Raw genomic sequence first — 27,817 nt, forward strand, 5'->3', positions numbered from 1 at the left:
TAACCCCACAGGTAAAAGTCCAATGGTGATAAATCAAGTGACCTGCAGGTCATTCCACTGGTCGACGTCGACCAATCCATCGACCGGGAAGTTGTTCATGCAGATACTGACGAACCTGGAGTCCATAATGAGATGGTGCCTCATCATGTTGGTAGGGATGGGCACGAGCGAGTTCGAGCGAGTTTTACTTGAAACTCGACTCGATTCGAAACAGACATCTTTTAGCTCGACTCGAGAACTCGGCTCGAAAACTTTCCTTCAACTCGACACGAATTTTTCTCGAGTTTCGAGTCGAGTCGAACCAAAACGAGCCAAATCGAGCTAATTCCTGTGTATAGTTTCAAGTACTTTCTTGAATTATTCCACATAGACGATATAATTATTATCAATGTTACTACTTCTACGACAAATTATTATTATTACACTGCTCGACAAAATGAAAATTTTTAAAAGCTGTTTTTGATTTGACACCTGATTTTATATAATTTGAGGTTGATAATTAAGAAAATGAAATTAGTTTTCCCCATCACGTCAGGTTTCTTCACAAATCGGAAAACATGATTTCATGATTTGTGCTATTTACACAGCAACGCTGCTTATGTAGAATAACATTATGACTATATATTTCTAACAAAGGAACATTATTTTGCTCAAAAACTAATCTGAACATCGATATTCTAAATTATTATTAGGTCACTGATAAACAAATTACCTCATTTTTGTCTCTGACTTTTCACTTGGAAACTCCTAAAACTAGACTTCCTTTTGTGAGTAGTTCGTGAATCTTCCGTACTAACGTCCAACAATAATCCACAAGCATTGTTGTACTTGACCGTCACTGATAGCGGCATTCAATCGCTTTAATGTCCTGGTGAAGTCTTTGACCATGTTCGTCACTTAAATCACCCAAGTTAGGAGGAAAGTTGTCTAAATGTGAATACAGAAAATGAATCTTAATACTCATTTTGCACCCTAATGTTTTAAATTTCTGGAGTACATTAGACACAATGTACTTGTAATTTTCACGTTTGTTGTTCCCGAGGAAATTAAGACACACGTCCCTGAACGCACTCCATGCTTCCCTTTCAACACTTGTCATACAATATTCAAAGTCGGAGTCCTTAAACAACTTTCTGATCTGATGACCAATGAATATTCCTTCTTTTAACTTAGCACTTGAAAGTTCTGGGAATTTTGTCATTAGATACTGGAAGCACTACCCATCTTTATTCAGAGCTTTCTCGAATTGTTTTATTAGGTCCAGTTTCATATGCAAAGGTGGTAATATGATTTTTGAAGGGTTTATGAGGCAAACGTTTTTCGCATTTTTACTTCCTATATTGCGGCTCTCCCTGACAGGCCAATCAGTTTGAGTCCAGTATTTGTCGCGTTCTCTGCTGTCCCATTCGTAAATATGGCATGAATATTTGGTGTACAATTGCTGCTGTCCAAGAAGAATACATGTCACCTTTAGATCGCCGCATAATAATCATTGATAATTCTCCTATTTGATTTTTTAAAAGCATTTCCATATTTTCGTATGTCTCCTTTAAATGTACAGAATGAGCAATTGGTACAGAGGGTATTTGGTTGCTGTTGTGAAGAAGCACACCCTTCAAACTTCTCTTGTTGGAATCAATGAAAAACCTCCATTCCTCTACATTAAATTCATCCCCTGTGAGTTTTATCATGAGATTTCTGACATCGATGAAAAAATAAGTTTCCGTCAGCAGAAATGTATTGTACAAATTCTATCTCATGATGTCTAAAATATGAACATGATGTCCCTGAAGTCAATAAATTCATTTCACTATGCCTTGAGTCTAAGAGTCCCGCTGCTTGCTTAGACAGACTCAAGTCTCGCACTAAATCGTTTAACTCTAATTGTGCAAGTAACTTCGGCACAGCAGTTTCCTCTTCTCTGCCCTACATCTCATCACTATATTCCGTAGACAGTAGTTCTTGCGGTAGGTTAGGTACTGAATACCAGGACCATGTGGTACAGGTCGTAATGTAGATGGTAGGTTAGGATATGTAAGGCTTCGTTTGTTTTTAGCGGTAAAACTTTTAACTTCACACAAACAGAAATAGCAGTTGTTACTATGATCTTTCGCTTCACACCATATTGATTAATGTGGAGATGATTAAGATATTAAGTGCGTCTGGAGGTCGATTATTTCGCAATTTAGTGGATACAGTGTGAATGTATTAGAAGTCTACTGGTTCATCCATGAAATTTAAATTTTGAAGAAAAAAAAATATTCTCTGTGAATACTAAACAGGATATTTTTTAAAAAATCAATTGTTATATATATACTGTTTACTAGGTCTCTGCTATCTTTCGGTATGAAAACTGAAGTTCGCACCCAGGCTGTTAATAAAGCAGGTTTTCTGAGAAAGGAATTCTCCAGGGGATAATTCCTGAGCGTTATTTAGGGGTAATTCCTAAGTTTGTTATACACATGTCCATGTGAACATTTACAAAAATTGACTGAAGTGTTTTGAGCACATGAGTTAACATTTAGACCAACGAATAAACAGATGTGGTCTTACAGTAATGATAACTAGGGATGCGCACGAGACGAGACAGGATTTTCCTGAAAAATTCGAGTCGAGACACGGCTCTTCCAATAGAAATATATATATTTTTCGAGTCGAGACATCACTTTTACAGCACAGTTTCGAGTCGAGACAGCCACAAATCTTGTCTCGTGCGCATCCCTAATGATAACAAACTAGTTACAGTGGCTTATTACTGAATAAAATAAAATGCAATTTCTACTTTTATGTTCCACGAATATGTCTTGTAGGCAAAGGGAGACGGATGATTAATGACAGTGGTTGATTATAAAAGAATCGGTGGAATGGTCATGTGGGATGAAACGTCAGAATCGCGAGAAAACCCACGGACACGATGTTGTCCACCACAAATTCATGTGGCTTGAATTTGTACCCCTCACACTAGAGCTCCACTATTGATCCACTGTGTCCCCTGATAATGAAAGTTTGTGATATATCATGACGAGTAATGAACACAATATTCTGTTCCAGTGAGTGAAACAATATAAGAGAAATCAATCTAGTGGACGAAACTTATCAAAGGCTGAACTCTTTAAACGTTTGCTTTTATGACTTTTATGACTTATGGACCTCACAACACAAAACGCAATACTTTCACGATATAATCTTTAGCAAATGTACCACCATATAGCAAACATTAATAATCTCAAAGATGAGGGCAGGCTTGTAGCCACCACAAAACTTTAGGGGAGCGGTAGAAGTTAGGGAACTAATCCAACCATATTATACAAGTTTATCACCATGTTATAGTTTATTTGCAAGCCTACCTTGAAAATTGTAGGGGGCAGTAAAAATTTAAGGGGGCTGCTTCCCGTGGATACGGACCTATCTGAAGTGGATGAAGACTATAAATAAACTTATGTTTGTATACTTAGAACACTATTTCGTGTGAGGTTATTGGAAAGAAAAAGCTGAAGTTTCAGAGTAACAAATATAAGTAACACATAATGAATTTCTGTCAATATTCCCCTTGTTCAGGCTCGAAAAATCCTGGACGCCAGGTAGTCAAGGCGATTGGAAATAGGAGTCTGGCTCATAAATAAGTTAAATTAAAAGTAAAATTATGAAGTCCCATGCATGAAATTATATTATTATGGTGCCTAGGTTTGAGAACCGGCGCCTAGGTCACAAGAAAAATTCTCGAGCACTTATCTTGTTTATGATGATCTTTCGGCAGACTAACCATATGTGTGCCTCTATTCGCTATAGCGTTCTTCAGCTTCAAACCACCGCGGTTACCACAAAATTATTTCCTTTATAGAAATATAGTAAGAAAGTAAAGAGCTATATAATACTATTCTTCTAGCATTAAGATAACAATAGTTGTAGCAATGGTGTGGGGTGACTAATTGCTAATATACAGAGTAAATCAGGGGTAAAAGTGGATTTGAAAAGGTAGAAGGACGCATAACGCCACACCGCCCCCCTTGCCTATCTTTGCCCATTGTAATTTTTTAGAAAGTGGGGGACGGCGTCCCCCCTTTCCCACGCACTTTTACCCCTGGATGAAAGATAGAAAAAAATGAAAGGATGTAATAGGATATGAATATTTTAAAATGGATTAAGAGCTTTCTGGTGCAGAAAGTGCTTACTTGTAGCCGTAATAGCATGGAGATTCACGACAAATCTTCAAAATAAAGAAAAGCTATAATATGATGGCCTAGATATTTTCAATCTGCGCATGACTTAATTTGAACTGATATAAGTGCTTAGACTGGAATGTTTTTGGGGTAATACAATAGTAAATTAATCCTGTTAAGTGTATACGCATCTAAAAAAATGTAATGATAGAACACTAATGACCACTAATGTATTTCAAACTAGGAAAATAGGTCTTATTAACACGTTACGTTTATATACAGTAAGTGTATTATTTATTTTGCTATTTTTCCTCTCACTATTCTAATAAATTTATTTGAGTTTGCAGTAAAAAACTCTAATATGAAAATATATTCTAAAGCTTCCAATGGAACTCACAGAGCGATACGGACCTGTGACGTCACGCCAAAGCCCTTGTCTGTGCTGCCGTGACGTAAGTAGCTCATTTTTCCATTATTTGAAGCCTTGTATCTCCGTAACGAAGAAATATTTTTCTGAGATTTTTGGTATGTGGTATATTGAAGACTAGTTTCTTTAAATTATAATCTTTGGTCAAAAAGGAAATGTCCATTCAGGCCCATTTTTGGCATCTTTGTAAGTCTCAAGTGTGGCAATCCTACTCTTTTCTTTTCGCTTTTCATTTGAAGTGTTGATATACCGGATGCTCATTTACATCTCTTGTAAAAACCAGCATAGTATACTTGCAAGATTTCTCCTTGTGAGATGCTACAAAGGTAACTCAGAAAACATCCTGACCAAATGGGCTCTCTCTTTGTGTGTGTATGTTGGAAGAAAGAACAGAGAATGCCTTGTTTTTCTTAGCCTAATCGTTCAATTTGTCGCTGTGGTAAAACTCTCATTTCGCTAAACTTGACAAATAATATAATAAAATATAATGCTTATCCAATTAGCTCGGATTGCAAAGAAAACCAGTAAACTCTAAAGTACTCCTATAGCCTCTCCCCGAAATTAAATGCATCTATTATTTCCAATTAAAAGTCATTTTCGCCTTTAGGTTAGTAGTGACGGAAATTCTTGTTCTTTGCTTCTTTTTACGATAGTTGAGAAAATAATAGCATAATAATAATAATAATAATAATAATAATAATAATAATAATAATAATAATAATAATAATAATAATAATAATAATAATAATAAATTCATAGAACGAATCCAATAAATACAAAAGTAATTCACAATTTCCTTTATAATGAATGGAATTGTCAAGTACTTTCGTATTTATTGGACTTTCTTTATGAATATACTTACTATAATTTTCTATAATTACTCATTATAGTGCATAAAATGCCCTACAAAATTTACAAATTGCGATAAAAATTAAAATTTGTATCGCAATTTGCTGCGTAATATGTAAATTATTAAAAATGCTCATATATATATAACCTCGAACAACATTTTCTCGAGACGAGTCGAAACAGTCTTAAATCTCGACTCGTCTCGTGCGCATCCCTACCGAGAAGTGAGCAGAGACAGCAGCTCATCCTAACCAAGCCGGCTCAAGCCGATGGCTCAGCTGAGCGGAACCAAACCGAGTTGATGACTTACCCTACCCGAGCCCACCGGAGCCATAGGCTTAGTCTAGCCAAGCCGATGGCTCAGCTGAGCGGAACCAAACCGAGTTGATGACTTACCCTACCCGAGCCCTCTCGAGCCGAAGGCTCACCTAAACAGAATCAAACTGAGTCGGTGGCTCATCCCAACCGAGCCGGCTCAAGCTATCGGCTTACTTGAGTCAAGTCGATGGCTCATTCCAACCGAACCAGCTCAAGCCGTCGTCTAAATTAAACCGAGCCGATGGCTTATCCCAACCCAACCGACTCGAGCTGTTCACTCAGTTGAACCGAGTCAAGCCGGTTGACATCACTATCTGGGATATGTGGGCTTCAGCTTGGGATCAAAACTTCGACCGTGCAGGTCTCAACCTTGGTGGTAAGAACTACAGTATATACTTATATTGATGGTCACCATATTTGAGGCTGTCTCGTTATCAAGACGAGACGAGATGCGGGCAATGTCCCCTCTCGTGAGCAACATTAAAAGTATTCCACGTTAGTGCTTACATTTCCCATAGCTTTCTCTTTCCAGTCTAATCACTCAATTTGGCCATGATTTCAAAACGAGCTTAAACGAGCGAGCCATTTATCAAACTCGACTCGAGAAAATTACCTTTGGCTCGACTCGTGCCCATCCCTACATTTGGTAATGTAAGGGACAGCTGCCATCCTAGGCCGACACTGAGGGAAAAATGAATTGTTTTCCCGAGTTTCGCGTACCGGAAGTTTATGCACTAACTATAAACCTGCATATTAACACTTATAAGTCTCATCTTTGTATATACACATATTTCTACATGTTCTGATGATGTAGAATGAAGTATTTACAGATTCTATTATAAATAAATATTAATTTTTACTTACTCAACAAGCCCCTTTTCAGTTTGAAGATATCGTTCTAGATTATCAGTAATTCGCTCTTCTTCTAGGTATAGATAAGATGCTGTATTCGTTATAATGAGGTAGGAGCGAAATAAAGGCTTGTAGGGAATATCGGAAGACCTCAGATTCAATACCCATGCTATTTCATCTAATGCTGAAACTACATACGCATCAACTTGCAGAGAAGCCATTTTCTTACGTACTTCATCATATTTGTCTTGCCAGGATCTGCCTAAAATATTACAAGGTAATTGGACTATATTTATTTACTGTAGTTATTCTCATACGTACATGAATACATGAGGACTACACGCACTTGCGCTTATACGATATATGTATACATTAAAGTACTTCATTGAGAGATACCTTAAGATGGGGAAGTATTTTGGTTTTATTGCTCCAATGGTTCATGACACAAACTGCATAACTTCAAGCATTGTTTACATCACATTCTTTTGTTCATTCTTACTAATTCCTCCTTACAGGTTGACTGCCATGAGCATTAAATGTTGTGCTCACCTTATTTTTCTGTGGGGCCATGCCCATGAGCACCATATATGATGCTCATGCTCGATATCTCAAATTACTAACCGATTCATGTTCTTGAGAATCATATATGATGTTCATTGTCACAAATTAGTGTGAGACCATGAACATGACATATGGTGCTCGGCTCCCATTGGTACATTTTCGGGAGAAGCAAAATATCGCGACAAAAAAGTGACACGACTATCCATAATTGAGCCAAAGATAAGAAGAAATTTATGTCCTGGGAGCAGTACCCTCAAATCACATTGGCAGTCAACCTGTTATAACCAATAAATTTATCTAAAAAATTACGATTTTGAGTTAAAACTACCTTATATGATTTTTCTAGATCTATCGTTTGCTGTTATCGGACGACGGATCATTCCTGAGATATCGAGTTTATGAGAAGGCGGATTTGACGCATCCCTAAAAGATGTAATTTGAGAGTTTCTGTAAAGTAAAGAAATCTGAGATATGACAAATTGGAAAATCAATTGTGTTGAGTTGAGGATTCCAGAAACAAATCTTCCTCATTCTTCAATAGTTTCAGAATTCAGGTACTCTAGTTTCCCATGTTTATGAATCTCTTCCTCATACTTTAGTTTATAATTTTCAATAGTCTGTAATTTTTATATGTATCATATTTACTTTTACTATGTATGTAATAATCGCAATTTTGGAACGATGCTATCGACCTTTATTGATTATTCATAGAAAGTTTTAGTGTATTAACTGTTTTCTTGAACGAACACTACATGCAAATGGTTGAATTTGGCATATCACCGAAAAACATAATGACTTTGAAGAATTCTGTTCGCAGAACAAAACGAAAAGGGCTTCGTCCTATTTCTAATGCTGAAAATTTTATTTTCCACTGTTTAAAATGAGAATTTGAGTGCTAAATGCTTTTGAAAGTTTAAGTCTATGGGCATTATGTTTTCGGTGATTATTCCTCAATAGTTGTCGATCTGGACATGTGACCCCTTACCACACTCAGCACGCGCTTTCGAATCACCAAGTCAAATTCGGTGAAGAGCGGTTCACATATCTCGGAGATCCAATTTTTTTGGTGATGGTTCCGCAATGGTATGTACGATCTGGACATGCGACCCCATACGACACTCAGGCTCTCGAATTAAAAAGTCAGATTTGGTTCAGGCATGTCGGAGGAGTATCCGAATAAACGGAGGCCTAATTCAAGTAAAAAGGAGCTTTGCTCCAATGAATAGAACACACTGAAAACTGTAGTACTCTTTAATAGGAATGTATATACAAAGTATGTACAAAATGTATGTACAAAACTACGAACACTGAAACTATGAACCTAAAGAGAAAAGTTATTGAGAACCACAAATTTTTCTACCTAAGCAACTTCACAGGCATAATATTTTTGTGTTCATTATTTCTGTTCCTTGTTGGTCTCACAATCAGAACACATGAAAAGTCTTTGGTGTACACTGTTTAGATGCAGATCTTCTGTAAGCATAATACTTATTTGTTGTTTAATTCCCGGTGAATTCTCCTTTTACTTGATCGCTTACGTTCCTCATTTCTTATAGAAGCCACCTGTGAATTTCCACCCCTAATCTTAATGTATTTCTCTACAAGTTCCTTTCCAACTTGAAGTAGAAATTCCTAAGTACAGTATCGCTATTGGTCATAAGTTTATACAAAACCGAAGAATTTATGCAAACAAGAAAAAGTACACCATAAGTTGTACAACAGAAGCTATGGATGGTGCTATTTGGTGTATTCCCTGGCCATTGGATCTACCATGTTCACGCCACATTTAGTTGTGTTATAAAAATGTACGGAGCCAGATTTATTTTTCTTACCTGCATAGATCTTCACGTCTGGATGCATGCTGTTTTTCTTTTGTTATGTTTTCCCTAATACACTGTTACTTTTCTCCGATTAGTTTTTAGTATAACTTTACTACATAACCCTTTATGTGCTTCTTTACTCAAATTTGTACTTCTCGCCTAACCTTATTGACAGGATCAACAAGACTAAAGTGCTGCCAAAATGTCTTGAGCCGTGGCAAAAATGCGAACTAAAACTCACCCTCGACACACCCACGCATTGAGCCAATAAGGGTTCAGCTGTTGCTAAGTGAGAGACCCCCAGCGAAAGGGAGTGGAATTCCTTCAGCCGATAGCAGCGCTCGGAACGGAAGACTAAGTGTCAAGTCAATGTGGTATATTTATAGTGTCCTTTTCTGTAGGCTTTCGGCTAGAGACAAAGAAGTAACAGAATCGCCACAAGCAGAAACGTCCACAGGGATTTTTTTCAAGGTATGAGGAGCAAAAGACCGATTTCAATTGGGAGAGAGAAAGGCTACGCACAAGTTCAGTCGCGAATAAATTTACAGTTTAAGTGTACGAGTGCACATGATACATACTAAAACACATATCTATCCATATATCTTTATTAACTACATCATTAGAAAATTTTCCACTATAATAATATATACAGTATTTAATATAAATATATATTGTAAAATATTACACCATTTCTACTGGTTTGAAATTGGATTTCAAATTGTAGTGACAAAACCAACGTCCTTGTGGAAACATTTGATTACACGTATAAACGCATGACACTTACGCGATCGAAGTTCCATGCACACAGAAATATATGTATAACAATCATTAAAAAGAAAGATAATTACCACTATTTATTTTGATATGTCTCTGTCGAATCTGAAAGTAGCTCAAGTGGTAGAGCGTTGGCTTAGCATACGGGAGGTCGTGGGTTCGATTCCCGCTGCCGACCATCCTGACTGGGGTTTTCCAGGGTTTTTTTCAGTCCTTGCAGGAAAATGTCGGGATGGTACCTACTAAACAGGCCCTGGCCGATACCTTCCCAAATCCTTTCCATTGCTATTGTTGTTGTTAGATATCCAGTGTAAAATGGCCTCTGAGCTGTATCTGGTGATTGTTAAATAAATAAATATTTTTGTTATATTGGTTATTAATATTGTTTCTACTAAACTTCAAACATATGGATTCACTCACCAGTGTAAATCATATCTAAGATGAAGATTTCATCGGTTTTGTAAGGTGGTCTCAGTTCTTTTTCCGTCCAAATGGTGTCAATCAAATCGTTGTATGCAGGTACAAAGGTGATATTAGCCACACCTAAGCAGAGAAAACGAATATGTCAATAATCACTTGCATTGGAATTGTAAATAGTTTACAGCTTTACCTTGATTGATTTTATCATCATTATTTAACTGTAATAAAATACAAATATAAATTATATATCAATTTGTACTATGATTTAAATAGATCACTGGACTTGTGGTTTATAGTTAAAATACAACAGCTTCAAATGATTGACTGAGCAGGAGTAAAAGCGTGGGGGATCGCGGGGGGATGCCGCCCCCCACCTCTAAAAATATGTACGGCATCCCCCCACTTTCTAAAATAATTACAATGGGCAAAGATAGGCAGGGGGCCGCTTGACTTCATGCCGCTACTTACAGTCTCCCTACCTTTTCAGATCCACTTTTACGCCTGGGACTGAGTACATATTTTCCAAACTATTCACAGTATATTTCTGAATCGAAGACGATCCCTGAATTTTTTAACAAATTATCATGAAGAAAATATCTACAACATATATTGTTAATATTTTTAGAACTTCTATGAAACTACATTAAAAATAAAATCCGATACAGACCTTCCTTAGTCTTCGTCACTGGAAAGATCCACTGAATCTGGAAATATTCAGAGCTAAAGCATTAACCGAGGATGATGGTAAAGCTAAAGTTTATTGGAAACTTGTGGTTCTAAGTTTATAAAAAAAAAATCTACATTATCACGAAAGAAGACGAACTTCATATTTTTGAACGTGAAATTATGACCAAAAAAATCTCGTCTTAGATTCAGAAATATACAATAACTAACTGGTTCATACTAACTTTACTATATTAAGATAACTTAAACTAAAAATACAATTCACCAAATAAAGTAACGTTTATTTTTTAAAAATAATAATTGTGTAACAGTTTCATCAACTAACTGAACATATGGGCTTCATTAGACACTGGAGATGAAATGTCTGATAATGTCTGATGAAGCAAATATACTCAGTTAGTTGACGATACTATTACACATTTATTATTTTAAATAAACGCTCCTTTGTTCAGTAAATTGAATTTTTAGTTTAAGGTGCCAGACTACTAAATATTTTTCAAAATCTAACAATTTTTCTTTTGCCAGTTTTTCGTAAACGAAAAGAGATAATGAAATGTAACTTACCTCAATAATAGATAATGTTATTATTCTATACCCGAAAATACGAATCAGAAGAACTTTTAGTGTTGCTATCCATAGAAATTACAGTGTGACCAGAATTTGAATTACCCAAAAATCTAGGCTAAGACAACAACTAGAAAAATGAACTCAACGGTAATTGATGACTTATCATACTGTCTGTGTTCCTTGTTAACTACTTTTAAAATAACATTTGTATTTATTTTGAAATAACTGATTTAGTTTGTAATAACGTATGTAAGTTATTACAGAATAAATACAAATATTATTTAAAAAGTAGTTAACAAGGAACACAGGCAGTGTGATAAGTCATCAATTAACGTTGAGTTCATTTTTCTACTCGTTGTCTTAACCTAGATTTTTGGGTAATTCAAATTATGGTCACACTGTAATTTCTATGGATGGCAACACTCAAAATTCTTCTGATTCGTATTTTCGGGTATAGAATAAAATTATCTATTATTGAGGTAAATTACATTTCATTATCTCTTTTCACTTACGAAAAACTGGCAAAAGAAAAATTGTTAGGTTTTGAAAAATATTTAGTCATCTGTCCCCTTAAGAAATATACAGTTTATGCTAATTTATAAATCCTAAAATTTCTCTGAAACACAAACACATCACGTGCTTAGAAATACAGGGTGTCCGAGAAGTCCTTCCCTGATTACAGAAATTGATAACTCAGGCTAGAAATAAGATAGAAATATGAAACTGGTGTTGAATTGTTTACAAACTATAAAAGTTTTTGTCTGTGTTAGGTTTGTTCTGTTTTACCAAGTCTCAATTTTTTTTAAGTAAACCACAGTCGTTGCATCGATCCGTTCAGTGATGTTGGCTAATGTGTGGATGGAAATTGAATATCGCCTAGATGTGCTACGTGCTACCAAGGGTGCTCATGTGGAAGTGTACTGATGTGACCAAAACTTTTATAGTTTGTAAACAATTCAACACCAGTTTCATATTTCTATCTTATTTCTAGCCTGAGTTATCAATTTCTGTAATCAGGGAAGGACTTCTCGGACACCCTGTACAAGACACCATTTATTTGTCGATCACATACATAAAAACAAACAGACGATAAAGAATAAATAAGTTTATTGAGGATAAGGCCGAACCATCTACAATCTAAATTTCAAAGCACAGACAAAACCGTAAATTAGACACTCTCATATATGGATATATACATATCCATATGGGAGGTTAATTTCCAACAAAACTACTTAATAGTAACAATTTTATTTTAGAAAGTTCAATATAAGAAAATGAGAAAATATAAAAAACAGGTATTGCCTGAAGACCTATTATTCTGAATTATTCTTGTATTGACTACCCGCTTATGGACATGCACTGAGCTTATTTAATAAATTGGAGGTTTGGAACACATAAAAATACTTGTCTAAAATAACAGGTTACAAAAGTTGCAAACATAATAAATGGAAGTAAAAGGAATTTACATACCAAAGTTCTTCATCTAATTGTACTCACTGCCCAGTACTTCCATAAGAATAATATATCAAAACGTCGTCTAACAGTAATTTTCCTGAATTACGAATTCCCACGTAGAGAACATTACAAATAATTTTTTTTTTTTTTAGTTTCACACACTAGATAAATTTCACTTATTAGAAATGAAATGAAATCTTTGAGTTTTACGTCCCAAGATTATGCCGGTTAGGCTAAAGGAGACGGTGATGATGAGTAATGAGTGAGAATAGTGGAATGAAGAAAGTGAGAGGAAACGGGAGAATTCCGAAGAAACCCACGCCACACGGCATTTGTCCACCACAAAGTTGACTTGGCGGGGGCTGGGATCGAACCAGGGACCCCAAGCAGTAGAGGTGAACGCTCTACCACTGAGCCACCGCGGCCTCTTCACCTGTTAGATTCAATAGGGGTATTTATAAGATATAATAATGTGTCCCTCTGCCAACATAATGTTATAGCTGCACAATGGCGGATCTAGTCCGGGGCCGAGGGCCTAGCGCCCCAGTTTTTTGAGTGACAAAGATAATTGAAACTATTATTTATATATTTTTTGAAAGTTTATAGTAAGCGTTGACTTTTATTCTTAATTGGAAAAGTTTTGAAACATTAGGCATATGTAGTTTCAGTTGTAGTTTTTCTGTTAAACAATGTGTAAAACAATACTTAAGGTCCACAATGTCAAGGTCCAACTTAGCCGAAATTAGAAAAAGTCAATATATACATCTTTTTGAAACAAAAGACATCCATGATTGTCAAATTAAATAATAAATTAACAGACGTATTGAGTTAGTTTGAAGTGCATTCACAGGAACAACTACGCAGTATTGAAAAGCCAAATGCCAATATGTCTAGAGCGTAAATTTTCAATTAATGTATTCTGCCAGTATTGCAAGATGGTTCAGAGACCATGGACACTAACAACATCACACAATCATTGTCTGCAGACTACACAACGAAACATGGAGATATGCACGTTACGATTCAGCCAAAAAGATAGGGAAAGAATTACATGGATCAGAAAAGAAGACAGGAGTGGCTTACATTATCATGAAAATAAAAGCACTAAAATTGCAGTGTTACAAATAAGAAATGATGATCGATGGACCAAAGTGATTCTTGACTGGATATCAAGAGATAAAAAACAGTGTAGGAAACTTCTTCGTACATGGTGGAATGATTAAATAAAAAAAAAATGCTGCGGAGGAACGTGGTAAAATATTATCCAAGATAGATTGCTGTGTAGAAGAGTTGGGTCAATTATAATAATGATATTGACTCGAATTCAAATAGATTTTCGAAAAGAAACATAACCTATATTTACAGTCATTCTCATGCAAACATAAACATGACCAGAACACAAACTAAGCTATAAATATATTCACTGATTGAGTACAAATTGTTCAAGCATTAACAGTTTTTCTCCCAAAGTAACACAATATTTTAAGTCAATACTTTCAAATCTGTAATTACGTTCAGGGAGTGGGCAAAAATATGGAAATACTCGATAAAAGCGTGTACCTAAGACTAATATGGCATAGGATTATTTTTGGCATGCAGACCCGCTTCCAGCTTTCTTTTTTCAATAATGTAAGTCCTATATCAGGGGGATCTTGTAGCATTCTTCCTGGAAAACTTATACAAGTTCCTTTAGTGACGGATTGTATGCTCAAACATTTCTCTCCTACGTTGACTACAATGCTCAAGAATATTTAGATCAGGAGGCTGGCGAGGTCATGGTAGGTGTGCAACTTCCTCTTATTGCTCAGGAAACCAATCCTGTCTGATGTGAACTGTGTGAACAGAAGTGTTATCATCTTGACAAACAGTATCACCATCATTGAACAGACATTGCACCATTGGATAGACCTGATCGCTCAAAATCATCAAGTAATCGTTGGCAGGGACGGTGGATCCAGCATAATACCACGATATGGCTGCTCATGTCACGATTGAGTCTCCTCCATGTTTCGCACGTGGTAACAAACAGTCTGGATCTTAAGCTTGAGGTGGCGTTCTCCAGATGTAAATTCGGACAGAAGTCGGAAATAGTGTAAATGTTGACTTACCTGGCCAAACGATCTTGTGTCAATGTTGCAGCGCACAGGTATATAACTTCGCATCACTTTCTTTTCTTCACGGTATTTGTCTACGTGATCAGAGGTTTGAGAATGGTGGGTCGTCCATAAATACTTTGCTTTTGGAGTTCCGTTTGTACTGTTTTGATACTGATAGGAAATTTAAACACGATATTTATTTCACTTGGCACTTTTTCTAGTATCGTCTCTTTTTCGTCACAATATTACGCAATGTTCGTCCATCTATATCACTCAAAACACTTTTTCGACTACGCTTGTGCTTGGCCGATACGTTTTTTTTCTAATCTTACAATATACCGATATAATCTTGGATATGGGAAAGAGCGTATTTGACAGTTGACAAATTTTCTTTTGTCAATAACCCGGGAACAAATGATTTAATTTGGATCTTGTTGCTATCCTTAGAATAGTTATAACTTGATAACTTGCCAAAATCGGTACTCTAATACGTTATTTTTATTGAGTTATTAAGAAAAGAAATTTTGTCAACTGAAGAATACTTTCTTTCGTGACTGTACCTTGTGATACACCAAAAACTTCTGCTACCTTGATTATCGAGGCACCCACCATCTAAACTTCAACAATTTGGCCTCGTTGAAATTCCGTCAGTTCTGACATGATTCTCTAGCAAATGCACGGAACAATGTCCAGACTAAAAATGAATCTTGCCACGTGTTAAGGATATTGCACAAGTGATTAAATTGCGCAAATATAGCAGCGCCACCTACATGCTCCGCTATGAAAAAAAAAACTTTCATATCAAGTAGGCATTTCAAGGAGTATTTCAATAATTTTTTGTTTTATCTCCAATTGGCAGAATTAACTAGCAGGATTCCCAATTGGCTAAATAAAATGTCTTTCATTGATTTTTATTTGCTCAAAACACAACTTTGATCATCCAGGGGTCGCCAAATTCACAATATTTTATGTGCATATTAAGGTCTACAAGAATTACACCAATACCAAGTTTGGTCAAAATCGAATAAGTTTAATCGATCGCGTACGATAATACTGTCTATTTTGTAATATAAATCAGATGATAGTCGAAAATACGTATTTGAAAATTAGGGACGAGATAACATGGATGTTAAAGTAAATATATATATATTTCATCATGTTCTAATTGCTAATACAGGGTTGGATTTTTAGCAATGGCAACGGTATATCTTGAGAAGTAGAGTACTTACTAGGTTCGAAGTTTTGCAGGCCCTCGATGTAATCACCAGCATTGTGAATCACGCGTTTCCAGCCACTTGGCAGCCGATGGATGCCATTGGCAGTGCCTAATCTTTGGATAGCGCGGATGAATCGATCGGTCGCCCGGAGGAGATCATCAACATAACGGAAGCGTGTCCCACGAAGTGGTTCCTTCATTTTCGGAAAAAGGTCGTAGTCACAGTGACTTATATATGGAGAATACGGGTGATGATACAGCACTTCCCAGCCCCGACGATGCAACAAATCAGTGACCGCATCTGCTGAATGTGCCCTTGTATTGTCATGCAGAACGATGGGTGGGTTCGTCAGGAAGTGGCGTCATTTTCATCTTATAGCTGCTCGCAGACTGTTTTGCAAAAAATGCAGTAGTACTCTGCAGTTTAACGGTGTGTCCTTGGGAGACGATATGGTTTATGATTAAACCATTCCAGTCATATGCAATGATGAGTATAGCTTTCACATTGGTTGGGATATTCCGAACTGTTGTTTTTCTCGGTGACCCAGGATCACGCCACTCTTGTGATTGCCGTTTCAGCTGTGGTTCATAAGCTCTGGCCCAGGTCTTATCAATAGCAATGATCCGCCGTAAGAAGGCCTCACCTTCGCGTTGATACCGCTCCAAGTGTGTTCGAACGGCATCTCATCGCAGCCACTTGTGCTGTTCAGTCAGATCATGTGGAACCCACCTTTAGGCGATTTTACGCAATCCCAGGCTCTTCTTCAGAATTTTCAGCACAGTCGAATGAGCTAGTCCTGTATCGTTGGCTAATTGACGAATCGTGGCGTTCTGATCCGCTCGCACTAACGCGTTCACGTTCTGCACATTTTCTTCACTTACAGGAGGATGACCGGAGCGAGGCATGTCTGTGACATTTTGTCGTCCGTCATTAAAGGCTTTGATCTACCTTGATACTGTACGGTATGGTAATGCACTTGCATCGCAAACATCTTGCAATACTTCGTAGCACTGTTTTGCATTTCTACCTCTAGCGCATTCAATTTTCAACCAGCTCCTCTGATCTTGCTTCGTAAACATGGCTGTATTCCACGAGCACTCACGCAGCGCGACTGTAGTCCACGAGCACACACTCAGAACTGCCATCCAACTGCTGGCGCTGCGCGCGCATGGAAAGGAGGGCAGGCGAGTTCATGTGCTCTGATTGCGGGTCGGCATCTAACCTACTGCTGGTATGAATTATAATGGATTGCTTTGTTCCCGAGTATATGTATAGCAGTGTTGTCATTACAAAAAATCCAACCCTTGTAATATCAATAAATTAAGTAACGTACTTAAATTGATTTTCCAGTCATTCCAGTCTTCGTAACTCATAGTGCGTGGATTGGCAGACACCACTGAGCCACTTTGAACGGAACGTGTGAGCCATAGCATCATTTTATTTACCTAAAAGGGAAAGAAATATCAGTATGAGCAGTTAGGTTAAGAATCAGTTACTAAACATTATATGTGTGAAGTGTAACTTTTAATTCTCTGAAATTCAGCATGTGATTAGGGCTCTGAGGTATTTCAATATATAGGTCGATATTTTCAAGTATCGAAAGATTTTACTGACCAATATATTATTTGGATAATTTTCGATATTTTTATATTTTTCGATATATCAGCTAAGATCTTACTGATAGATATATCGTTTACTCGATATCTTGGCATTTTGTCTATATCGTTTGGCGAAATACGAGGTATTCTCATTCAGATATCGCACAACCTTGCATGTGGTACTTATCAAAAGTACACAGGGTGTAATATAAATAATACAAACATTGACATATTGTAACACAAAGAGCCATTTCCATTTTATATTGAACCCCCCCCCAAAGCTGTACAAAAATTTGACATCGACTAATCAACGTAGCACTTCATATTGAAGAAAAATATACCTTAGTTATGAAGCTGAGTCAACGCTTTCGAAAATTCTCGCATGTTGAATTTAACATTAGAGTATATGGCCAGAAGCACTTTTCTTCGATTTTAAAAGTACGATAAGAGATAGAAACACAGTTCTTAGGAAGTTTACAAGAGACAATATCAAAGCACATTTAATGGTACTAGAGCAGATTTCCGGAAAGTTCCGGAACATTGCTTAAATCGGGATGGAATTTTTTGCAAAACCAGTTCAACATTAACATAAAAGCCAGATAAGACAATTTGATGCAGTATTTGCTTCAAACGTACTTTTGAAAAAAAAAACATTGTAAGGTAGAAACAACTATGAGGTGGAAAAGTAAGCTATGAAATTAACAAATATTTAGGGATGGTACCGAGTTCGAGACTAGTCTCGATCTCGTCTCGGACTCGGTAACATATCGAATTATAGGCCTTATATCTGGAGAACTACTGGAGAACTACATATAGTGTAGCCAAACCCAAACCATCACTTAACTCAGTATGATCTCCTTATTCCATAAAAAAAAAAAAACTCAATTTAGGGTCTGTTCAAAATATTCGTGGCCCCTGATCCAAAAACTAATTATTTGGCAAGATCGAAATCTTTTGATGTGTTGTTTTGATCATTCCTAGAACTCTTGGTCAAAATTGCAACTTTTTGATCCTTATTTTGGATCATTCCTAAAATTCTTGTTTGTGTAGATAAAATACTTCCAAACAAGTTCAACAAATTTAAGTAATGTTCCGGAACTTTTCGGAAACCCACTCTAATACCATTAGATGTGCCTTGATATTGTCTCTTGGAAACTTCCCAAGAACTGCGTTTCTAACTCTTATCGTTCTTTTAAAATCGAAAAAAGTAGTTCTGGCCATATACTCTAATGCGATAATTTTCGAAAGTGTTGACTGAGCTTGATGATTAAGGTATATTTTTCTTCAGTACGAAAAGCTACCTTGGTTAATCGATGTAAATTTTCTGTACAGCTGTGTGTGTGTGGGGGGGGGGGGGTTCAGTGGAAAATTGAAATGGCTCTCTGAATGTTAGTAACGTTGAATATTGTGCACTGCTACAGAAGTGGGCCTGAGAAAGACATCAGTTGTATAGAATGTTGAAAAAACTACTTCCTCAAGCTTCCAAATCTGAATGGATCTAGCTTTTTATGTGTTTCAAATTGTTAAACAAAACCAGAATTCTGTACGTAACACTTCGTGCGATCTGTGAGAGAAAGAATACTCGTGCGGAGAACCTGAAGAAGCAGTGATGATTCGGCGTGGCATCTCTTCTCGCATTTTTTTATGACATTCAAATTCAGTGCTTTTTAAAAGATTCATTGAATGTCTTCCTGAGTTGTTATCATGTAGATAACTTTCCACAAAAGTAAGGATGGCAGTTATAAACAGTGGAAGTCAGTTATGGAAAGTGTGGCGCTTCTCTTCGTTTTACCCTATTACGAAATCGTATTTGAATTTCTCATTCCATCATTTTACCACCCGCTCAAGAGACCGGGATTTTAGCAGTCAACTCTGTCGTTTGTAAGTGTACTTGCAGAGTAAGTGAGAATGCTGCAACGAGGTCTATTGTATATGTAAGTGTCAAATCCTTATTTACCATGTTCCAAATCAATTTGATTTACTTCTTCGTCGCTCTAGTTGTGTACTCAAACCAAACCTTATTAGGTTTACTCCCAGCTTTGACAGACATGTAAATTCAGATATTATTTCAGTAATTATGTTTTATATTATAGTTTTCTATAAATTCACTATTCATGTCAATAAAATAATGGAAATTGTTTGGTGTAAAAAAATTATATAATTATTATTTACTACAATTTGCATTTAGTATATGTTTAAAGGTGATTTGTGTCCTATTCCAATATACTATCAATGATATTGGCTCCTATTAGTTCCTTAATTAGCAAATTATGATAAGGATTACTGACACAATTAGTAATGTACGCTCAATCGTCATTACACGATATAAATAAATATGAAAGCCGTGAAGATTTTATTCTAACGTTTTATATAAAAAGGACCCTCTGGATTCAGTCAACCACACTTGAAATCCACACTTCAGTTCAAGCAACTTGCTATTCGATTAACTTATACATGCGCAAATCGTGATGATGCGGAGCGTTTGAGGTTGACTTCAAGCTAATAGAAAAGCACCATGTAAGTGCCTTTTTCTGTAAGTGTATACAAATTTTGATCAAGGTCGTGCTTATGTTGATTTTTCGTCGGTTTCTTACTGATTTGCACCCACTGAACACGAGTATGGCAGTTATTTTCCCGTAATGTCAAAATTTGTGATTATATAAGCATATCAGATTTTATTGGAACAGTAACATATTATAAAATTGTATCTTATAGGGACATTGAACTACAAACATAACACACACATTTTGGACATCAGTTTTCTGGGTTACAAAAATCTACATAACATTACATAAATACCAAAATATATTAATATTACATATTTTATAAATAATATACAAAAGTACTTGAGATTGGAGGAAAGTGTTCATCAAGTACTGGAATTCTGTAATCAAAAGTGAAGGTTAGTGGTTCTTTTTCTTTTGTGGGAAACGTTCACTTCGTCACGGACTAACCCCCAAATATAATCACCCATCATTGCACAATCCCACCTTCCTTGGTGTCTGGTTTCCATTACCTGAATGTCCTTATGGAAACGTTCTCCGTGCTCTTCGCTAACGTTTCCTAATTTCTCCCTAAAGAAATCCAAGTGTGAATGAAGCATATGCAATTTTAAAGACATTCTACATCCCAATGCTCGATATTGATCTGTGAGTGTCTTAACTTGGTGATCAAACGCTTCACTTTGGTTATGCACAAGAAGTCCCGTCACCAATTTATGAAAGGACTCCCAAGCATTTCTTTCCAACTCCGTCATTTTTTGTTTAAGTGTAGCACTATTAAGCATGACACGAATCTGAGGCCCTTTGAAAATGCCAGCCAGAACTTTTGCCTCTGATAAAGCTGGAAACATTTGTTTGATACATTGTAGGGCAGGTGAATTGCGATCCAGAGCTTTCATAAATTGTTTTGCCAATACCAGCTTAATATGTAATGTTGGCATGAGAATCTTTTCCCTGGGCACTAATGCTTCATATATCACATGTGTTCCTGGAATAAGCTCCGATCTTTCAGGCCACACGGTTTGATCATAATGCTGGTTAGTTGCCCGACTGTCCGACAGACATAGAAAGCATGAATATTTAGTATAATCACTTTGGAACCCAAGAAGAAAACCAATAATTTTGAAATCCCCGCACACGTCCCATTGATGTTCCTCATATTTAATTTTCTCCATCAGCTTCACATTTGAATAACTTTCCTTCATGTGGATGGAATGTGCAACAAGGGTTGAAGGATACTGGTTTCCGTTGTACAAAATAATAGCCTTCAGACTAGTACTCGAACTGTCCATGAACAGTCGCCATTCCTTTGGTTCATATTGAAAGCCAATTGCCTTAAAAAGAAAACCGATATCTGTACAGTAGCACAATGAATCCTCAACAGCAAAATAAACGGAAAAATGTTGCTGTCTGTTTCTGTACTTAGATATTTTGCAGGAAGGAAGTAGAAAGTTCCACTCTTTGAGTCGTGATGCTAGCAATTCGAACTTATTTTTCGGTAATTGTAGATCTCTAATCAGATCATCTTGTTCTTTTTGGTTTAGTAAATGAGGTTTCTCACTATCTTCCAAAACGAACGAACTATCTGAATTGTCGGAGTGATCTGCTTCTTCACTGACAATCGTTTGGAGCGGAGGTGAGGGAATAGGGAGTTCTTCTCTATGCAAAACAGATGCTTTGGAGGATGGTATGTTTGGGTATTGTAGCTGGTGTTTGTTCTTGCCTCTATTGTAGTGCAAGTCGATCATGCAAAAATAACAATCATCATGATGGTTGGTAGGTTCTCTTCACACTCGCGGAACGGCAAACGGCATGCTTTTCCTATTCCCACGCAACCAATGTTCCAGTATAGGTAGAAAAATAAAATATGCTTATATCAGTGAAAATATTGACACTACATAAAAATAAGTGTCGGATTCGTGTTCAGGGGGTCCAAATACATAAACATTCAAGAAATAATAATAAGCAAAATTTTGTATACCAGTGAATCTTTTCTGAGAGATTTAGATTCTTCGATTTGTACCTCAAGCACAGCTTTCCACACTCATTATGGTGAAAATGGTTAATGGAATTATACGTAACCTTTTAAGACTCAATTATCAGTTTTATATTCTCTTCCAGAGATGGCGTGAGCCAATGAAAACTTGACCTATGGTCCACTGACCGATCACCCAGCGTGAACCACTCTGATCCACGACCCACCAAAGCCCATAGTCATAAACTCTGATCCATGATCCACGTCTTCCTCTCAACTGAACAAAGGGTTTACACTTGTAATAAAACAAGGCTGTGAAATTATCACTAATTGGAGTTTGAATTGCTACGATCAATCGCTCGAGCACAGCTCTATTATAAAACCAGTGGATCTGACCTTCACAGTATAAAATGGTAAAATGTTTGTCAAGGGCCATATTACGATGAATTTTAATTATTTATCATATACAATTATTTCCTTGTTCAATTACAGATACTTTTCAGTGGAAAATAGAGTGAAATTTGAAGATCTCAAATCAACGTTAAGTAGGACAACATAAATGGAAAAAAAGTGTGTAAAATTCGATTGAGTCTCGAAAGCCAAGTAGTAAGTCCTATTACTAATATTTCAATTACAAATATCAATATTCAAAACTGACTGAAGTTTTCTTTCACTTAGATATACTCATTTCAGGTAAGTAAATAGAAACAAATTAAAAGGGAAGAAAAATAGAGGCCATGAAAGTAAAACGTAGACAAATTCAGCAGTCTTCAGAAGATGCTGTCTACAGTGCACTGAGTAGAGTTGGTCTGTGGGGTCACAGTAGGTGGTGGTCGCAGTGGATCGCGTCATGTTGACCTACCACCCACTGACCCACTCAAAAAATCCCGATCCACTTGACCCACGGCCCACTGGTTCACTCCATCTCGGTCTCTTCATTTCACTTTGCCTCTATCTCTTGCAATACCTGTAAGAAACTAATCTACTATTTAAGGTAGATTGAGAACCGACCATCCGGATTTAGATTCTCAGTTTACACCCTAATAATTAGCAATCTTTACAAAGTTAAAAAAGAAAATGAAATGAAATTTTTGAGTTTTACGTCCCACTCTTATACCGGTTAGGCTAAAGGAGACGGTTTACAGAATAACTAACTAACTAACTAACTAACTCTATGGCCTATGGAACCCGGAAGTTCAGTGCCGCGTTCACAAAAGCTCTCCACTGACTTCTATCCTTAGCTAATTGGATCCAGTTTCTACTTTGTATTCCTATCTCTGCAAGATCCATCTTAATATTATCCTCCCATCTGCGCCTAGGTCTTCCTAATGGTCGTTTTCCTATGGGTCTACCAGTCAAGACTTTGAAAGCGTTTCTACTTTCTTCCATTCTAGCTACATGACCTGCCCACCTAAGCCTCCTAGACTTGACGACCCTAACAATGTTGGGTAAACCGTATAAACTATGTAGTTCCTCGTTATGAAGCTTCCGCCATTCTCCATTCTCGTTCCTCTTGGGTCCGAATATTCTTCTCAGGATCCTGTTCTCAAATACTTTCAGTCTATGTTCTTCCCTCAGAGTAAGCGACCATGTTTCGCAACCATACAGAACAACAGGCATGATTATCGTTTTATATATTTTAAGCTTCAAATTCCTCGACAGAATTCGCGACGACAAGAGATTTTGAACCGAATAGTAACACGAATTCCCTGCTTTTAGTCGACATTTAATTTCTTCGTGAATATGATTTTCGTCTGTTAATATTGATCCCAAATACTTGAAAGTATCCACTTTATCAAAAGTATTATTTAATATTTTAACGCCTCCACAATTTGCCGTATTACGGTCCCGACGCACTTCCATGTATTTAGTTTTCTCTGCATTTACTTCTAAACCCATGTCCCTGCAAGCGTTTAATAATATCTCTGCATTTATTTCTACTGTTCTCCTATCATCCCCCATTAAATTTACATCATCAGCATATGCCATAACCTGGTGAATGCCGTTCAACTCTAAGCCCTGGTTGCTATCTTTGATTTTCCTTATGGCGTATTCCAGCACAAAGTTAAATAATAATGGCGACAACGCATCTCCTTGTTTCAGGCCATTTTCGACGTGGAAGCTCGTGGACAAAAATTTTCCTACCCGGACTTTACTTTGGGATTCACTTAAACATATCTTAATTAATCTAATTAGCTTTCTCGGTACAGAATAACAGTACATTAATAATAGTAGATGCTTTTAAAGACGAATATAGTCTCGCTGCCGTTACTAAGTTACGAAGTTTGATTATCTAATCATAGTTATTAAGTAAAAGAAATTGTATTTACCTCTTCTTTCCGAATCTTTATGAGCTCCCAATTACAATCTAATTGTTGCTCTGCTTGCAGATGGTACCTACTATCTGTCCAAAGTGAAGCAGCTTTCAGAGTAACGATTGCAGTACCTGAGCTACCTGTAAATCCACTGATATACTCTCTGCGTTGATCGTGTTCTGCGGGTATCTCACTCTAAAAAATAACGAAAAAGATTAACCAAATCAATGTACTCACTCTTGAATATAAGTCATGAGTAGAATTATGATTTTAACGGACAGTTTTTACAGGAACAGAGCTAAAATAAAGTGAATAAACAGGCAAAAATGTGCTATTTTTCTTAACCATCTTGACAAAATCATTGGAATAAAATTTAGGAAGTAGCAGTTAAACAAGAATTTTCGAAATGATAAAAACAAATGAATATGATCTTGGCCAAGAATTTTAGGAATGATCCAGAAAAATTCATCAAAAGATTGCGATCTTGGACTATAATTAGTTTGTGGACCAGGGGCCCCAAAATTCTTGAAGGAACCCTAAATCGAGTTTTTGTATTTATTAGGAATAAACACATCATACTGAGTTAAGTGATAGTTTAGATTTGGCTACACTATATGTAGTTCTCAAGATATAAGTCCTAAAAGGAAATTTTTGCCTGAAATATATTGGATCTTTTGATCGAAAAAAGAAAAGGAAATTACCGGGAGTATATGACACGTTTCAAAAAGGATTTTTTTTTAAAAAAAAGAAAGAAAAGTGTGATGGAATATTATTTCTAATTATATCTGGAGACAACATTTGGAACATTGGGTACTTTCTGAGAGCCATTTTTTGCTATGGAAGGAAAAAGTGCGCACCCAAACCTAACCAAGGGCGCCCATGTTGTGGTTTCCAAGGGGGGGCAAGTATAAGCGACGTTTCAAAAATAGTTTCAAATTTTGCTGTAACTAATGTAAAAATTATATTGGATTTTCGATATCCTGAAGTACAATTTCCTCTAGGGAAGGGCAAGCGCCCCACTTGCCTCCACTGATGGACGCCCTTGAACCTAACCATTGTTATTAGTTTCAAAAATTCTAACTTCTTTATTATTTTTAAATTTTACTGAGTGGATAATATATCAAGAATTACAAATTACCAAAACAAGGGAACTTGAAAGTTGAACTAAAATGAGCTCAAAAAGTAACTGTAAACCTGACTTACAAAGTGATTGATAAAGGTTGGTGATCGACAAATTGTACATCTAGCGTCCCTCAGTACTGTATTAATTTTAGGTCCATATTGATACTACTAAATGAATATCTTTGCATCACTTTTCAATGAACAGTGTTTCAGATATTCTCTATACTTGTCAAATGCACGTAAACGTTTTCAACCAAAATACATTTACTGTTCCATTGCTAACATTGTAATGTACGCTTGTATTACTCGATACTCAACAGAGGTCTAACTCAAGGATGTTATTAAATAGAGGATCTGTCCATACAACAAAATCGTGAAGCCATACGTTACAGCTTCGCCACACCTACTCTGCCCACTCCGCGCCACTAAGATGGCAATGTTTCGAGCCAACAATCATGCCGGAGAAACGAGACTAGCCAATCAAACGTGCCGGATCAGACGATGCTCGGTTTTTTTTTTTTTTTTTTGCTTCATTGAGTTCATATGATGAAGAACGACCCGCTCGGGAGAGTAATACTCCCGGAAGTACGTTTTTCCGCGCACTACTCCAGCCAGCTGTTTTACTAGCCAGTTGTTTTAAGTTGGTCACAAAATTTATACCATGAAGTACAAGGGCATAAATACTACAACTACTTATCTGCACAAAAATAAATAAATCAATTTTTTAAGTATTATTTTCATATTATTTTAATTAATAAGTGTTATAAAAATGTAAAAAAAAAAATGTAAAAAAAACTTTCCTCGGGCCGGGTTTGAACTCGCGCCAAAAGACTTTCATTACTAGCATATAGCGCCAATCAGAACTGTTTTTCTCGTTTCTACTTCCGGGAGCATTACTCTCCCGAGCTAGTCCTGATGAAGATACGTATGGGCAGATCCGCTATTTTACAACATCCTTGGTCTAACTGACCTTTGAGCACAACAAGAATTATAATGTAACGTGACCATTCCCTATTGTTCAACGTCTCTACTGAGTTGAAAGTTAATCTAGCTTCTTTACCGTTTGTGTCGGATATTTGCATAACATAATAAATACATACACAAAGAGAAAAGTGAATATCTCAATCTTAACTTCAAAATAAAAACTATCCATAATCCCCATATCCACTGCGAAGCTATTTTTTTTAGACATTATATAATTAAAAACATATAAACAGTTGTTTTCAAGTATAAAAATACTAAATTGTAAATTCATATTGACAAAGTGAAGAAAAATCTTATTTGCAAATGGCGGACATGATCTACTATAACCTTATGCAATTTTAAAATATTGTGCAAATAATAAGTGAACAAACAGTAAAATTTTCATATGAAATAATGAAAGTTACACAAGAATTGTGTCAATAAGTTCAATTTTATTGTAGAATGTGATGCTATGAATTAACGTTTTAAAGAATATACAAATGATTAAACACTATGTAATCAGAAGACAAGATCTAATGAAGTGGGATAGTAAAGTAATGAAGAAATAAAAAATGACAAAAAAGTAATTATGACTGTAATAATTTTGGGTAAACTTTACAATACACGCTCCAGTTGCGCATCGATAAGTAGGGCCGCTTTAAAGGGTAAAGTAGGGGCAATGTAAAGCAGTGTTTCTTCCAGACCTGTTTTCTTTTGGGGGGGCACTGCTGCTCTGGAGCTCTGAGAGCCCCCCACCCGGAGCAGAGCAACATAATACGTTTATAATATTATAATAAATAGAATAGTATCAGCAGTGCCCTCCCGGAATACTGAGTGTGCCCTCCCGGAATATTATTTCTGAAAGAAACACTGACGTAAAGTAGAGTAAGGTAGGAATAAATAGGGTAGGGTAGGGTTGGGTTCAATGCTCCATATGGCTCAGAGACTTGGACATTATGGGAGTTAGAGAAAAAAAATATTTAGAGAGCTTCGAAATGTGGTGTTGGAGAAACATGAAGAAGATAAAATGGACAAAAAGAGCAACAAACGAAGATGTTTTAAAACAGAAGGAGAGAAGAGGACACTTCTAGACAGCATTCTTCCTGGGAAAGCCAATTGGATTGGACACGTCTTGCGAAGAAA

General features: G+C 36.5%; 2 protein-coding genes across 15 annotated transcripts in view; one reads left to right on the forward strand and one right to left on the reverse strand.

The window, feature by feature from the left end:
* LOC145684106 (uncharacterized) overlaps positions 1-27,817 on the forward strand; it is a 510,020-nt gene that overhangs the window by 282,478 nt on the left and 199,725 nt on the right. For 4 of the 14 annotated variants that reach the window (XM_081756008.1, XM_081756009.1, XM_081756014.1 and 1 more), the window contains one exon: positions 7,514-7,721. The exons of 9 other annotated variants lie outside the window; for them this stretch is intronic. The gene's annotated coding sequence lies outside the window, so the exon portion shown is untranslated. Of the gene's footprint in view, positions 1-6,746; positions 6,884-7,513; positions 7,722-27,817 lie in introns of those variants that run through there. One more of the 14 variants, XM_081756006.1, reaches the window with a different exon arrangement.
* Positions 1-27,817, reverse strand: part of LOC145683602 (xaa-Pro aminopeptidase ApepP-like) — a 96,733-nt gene that overhangs the window by 63,935 nt on the left and 4,981 nt on the right. The window contains exons 3-6 of the mRNA XM_081754942.1: positions 24,605-24,784; positions 17,534-17,645; positions 10,182-10,304; positions 6,619-6,868 (exon numbers count right to left, since the gene is read on the reverse strand). Of these exons, the coding sequence (XP_081611068.1) occupies positions 6,619-6,868; positions 10,182-10,304; positions 17,534-17,645; positions 24,605-24,784 (665 nt within the window). The remainder of the gene's footprint in view (positions 1-6,618; positions 6,869-10,181; positions 10,305-17,533; positions 17,646-24,604; positions 24,785-27,817) is intronic.

Source organism: Thermobia domestica, chromosome 4, assembly GCF_964235325.1.
Source record: "Thermobia domestica chromosome 4, izTheDome1.hap1.1, whole genome shotgun sequence".
Taxonomy (NCBI): Eukaryota; Metazoa; Arthropoda; class Insecta; order Zygentoma; family Lepismatidae; genus Thermobia; species Thermobia domestica.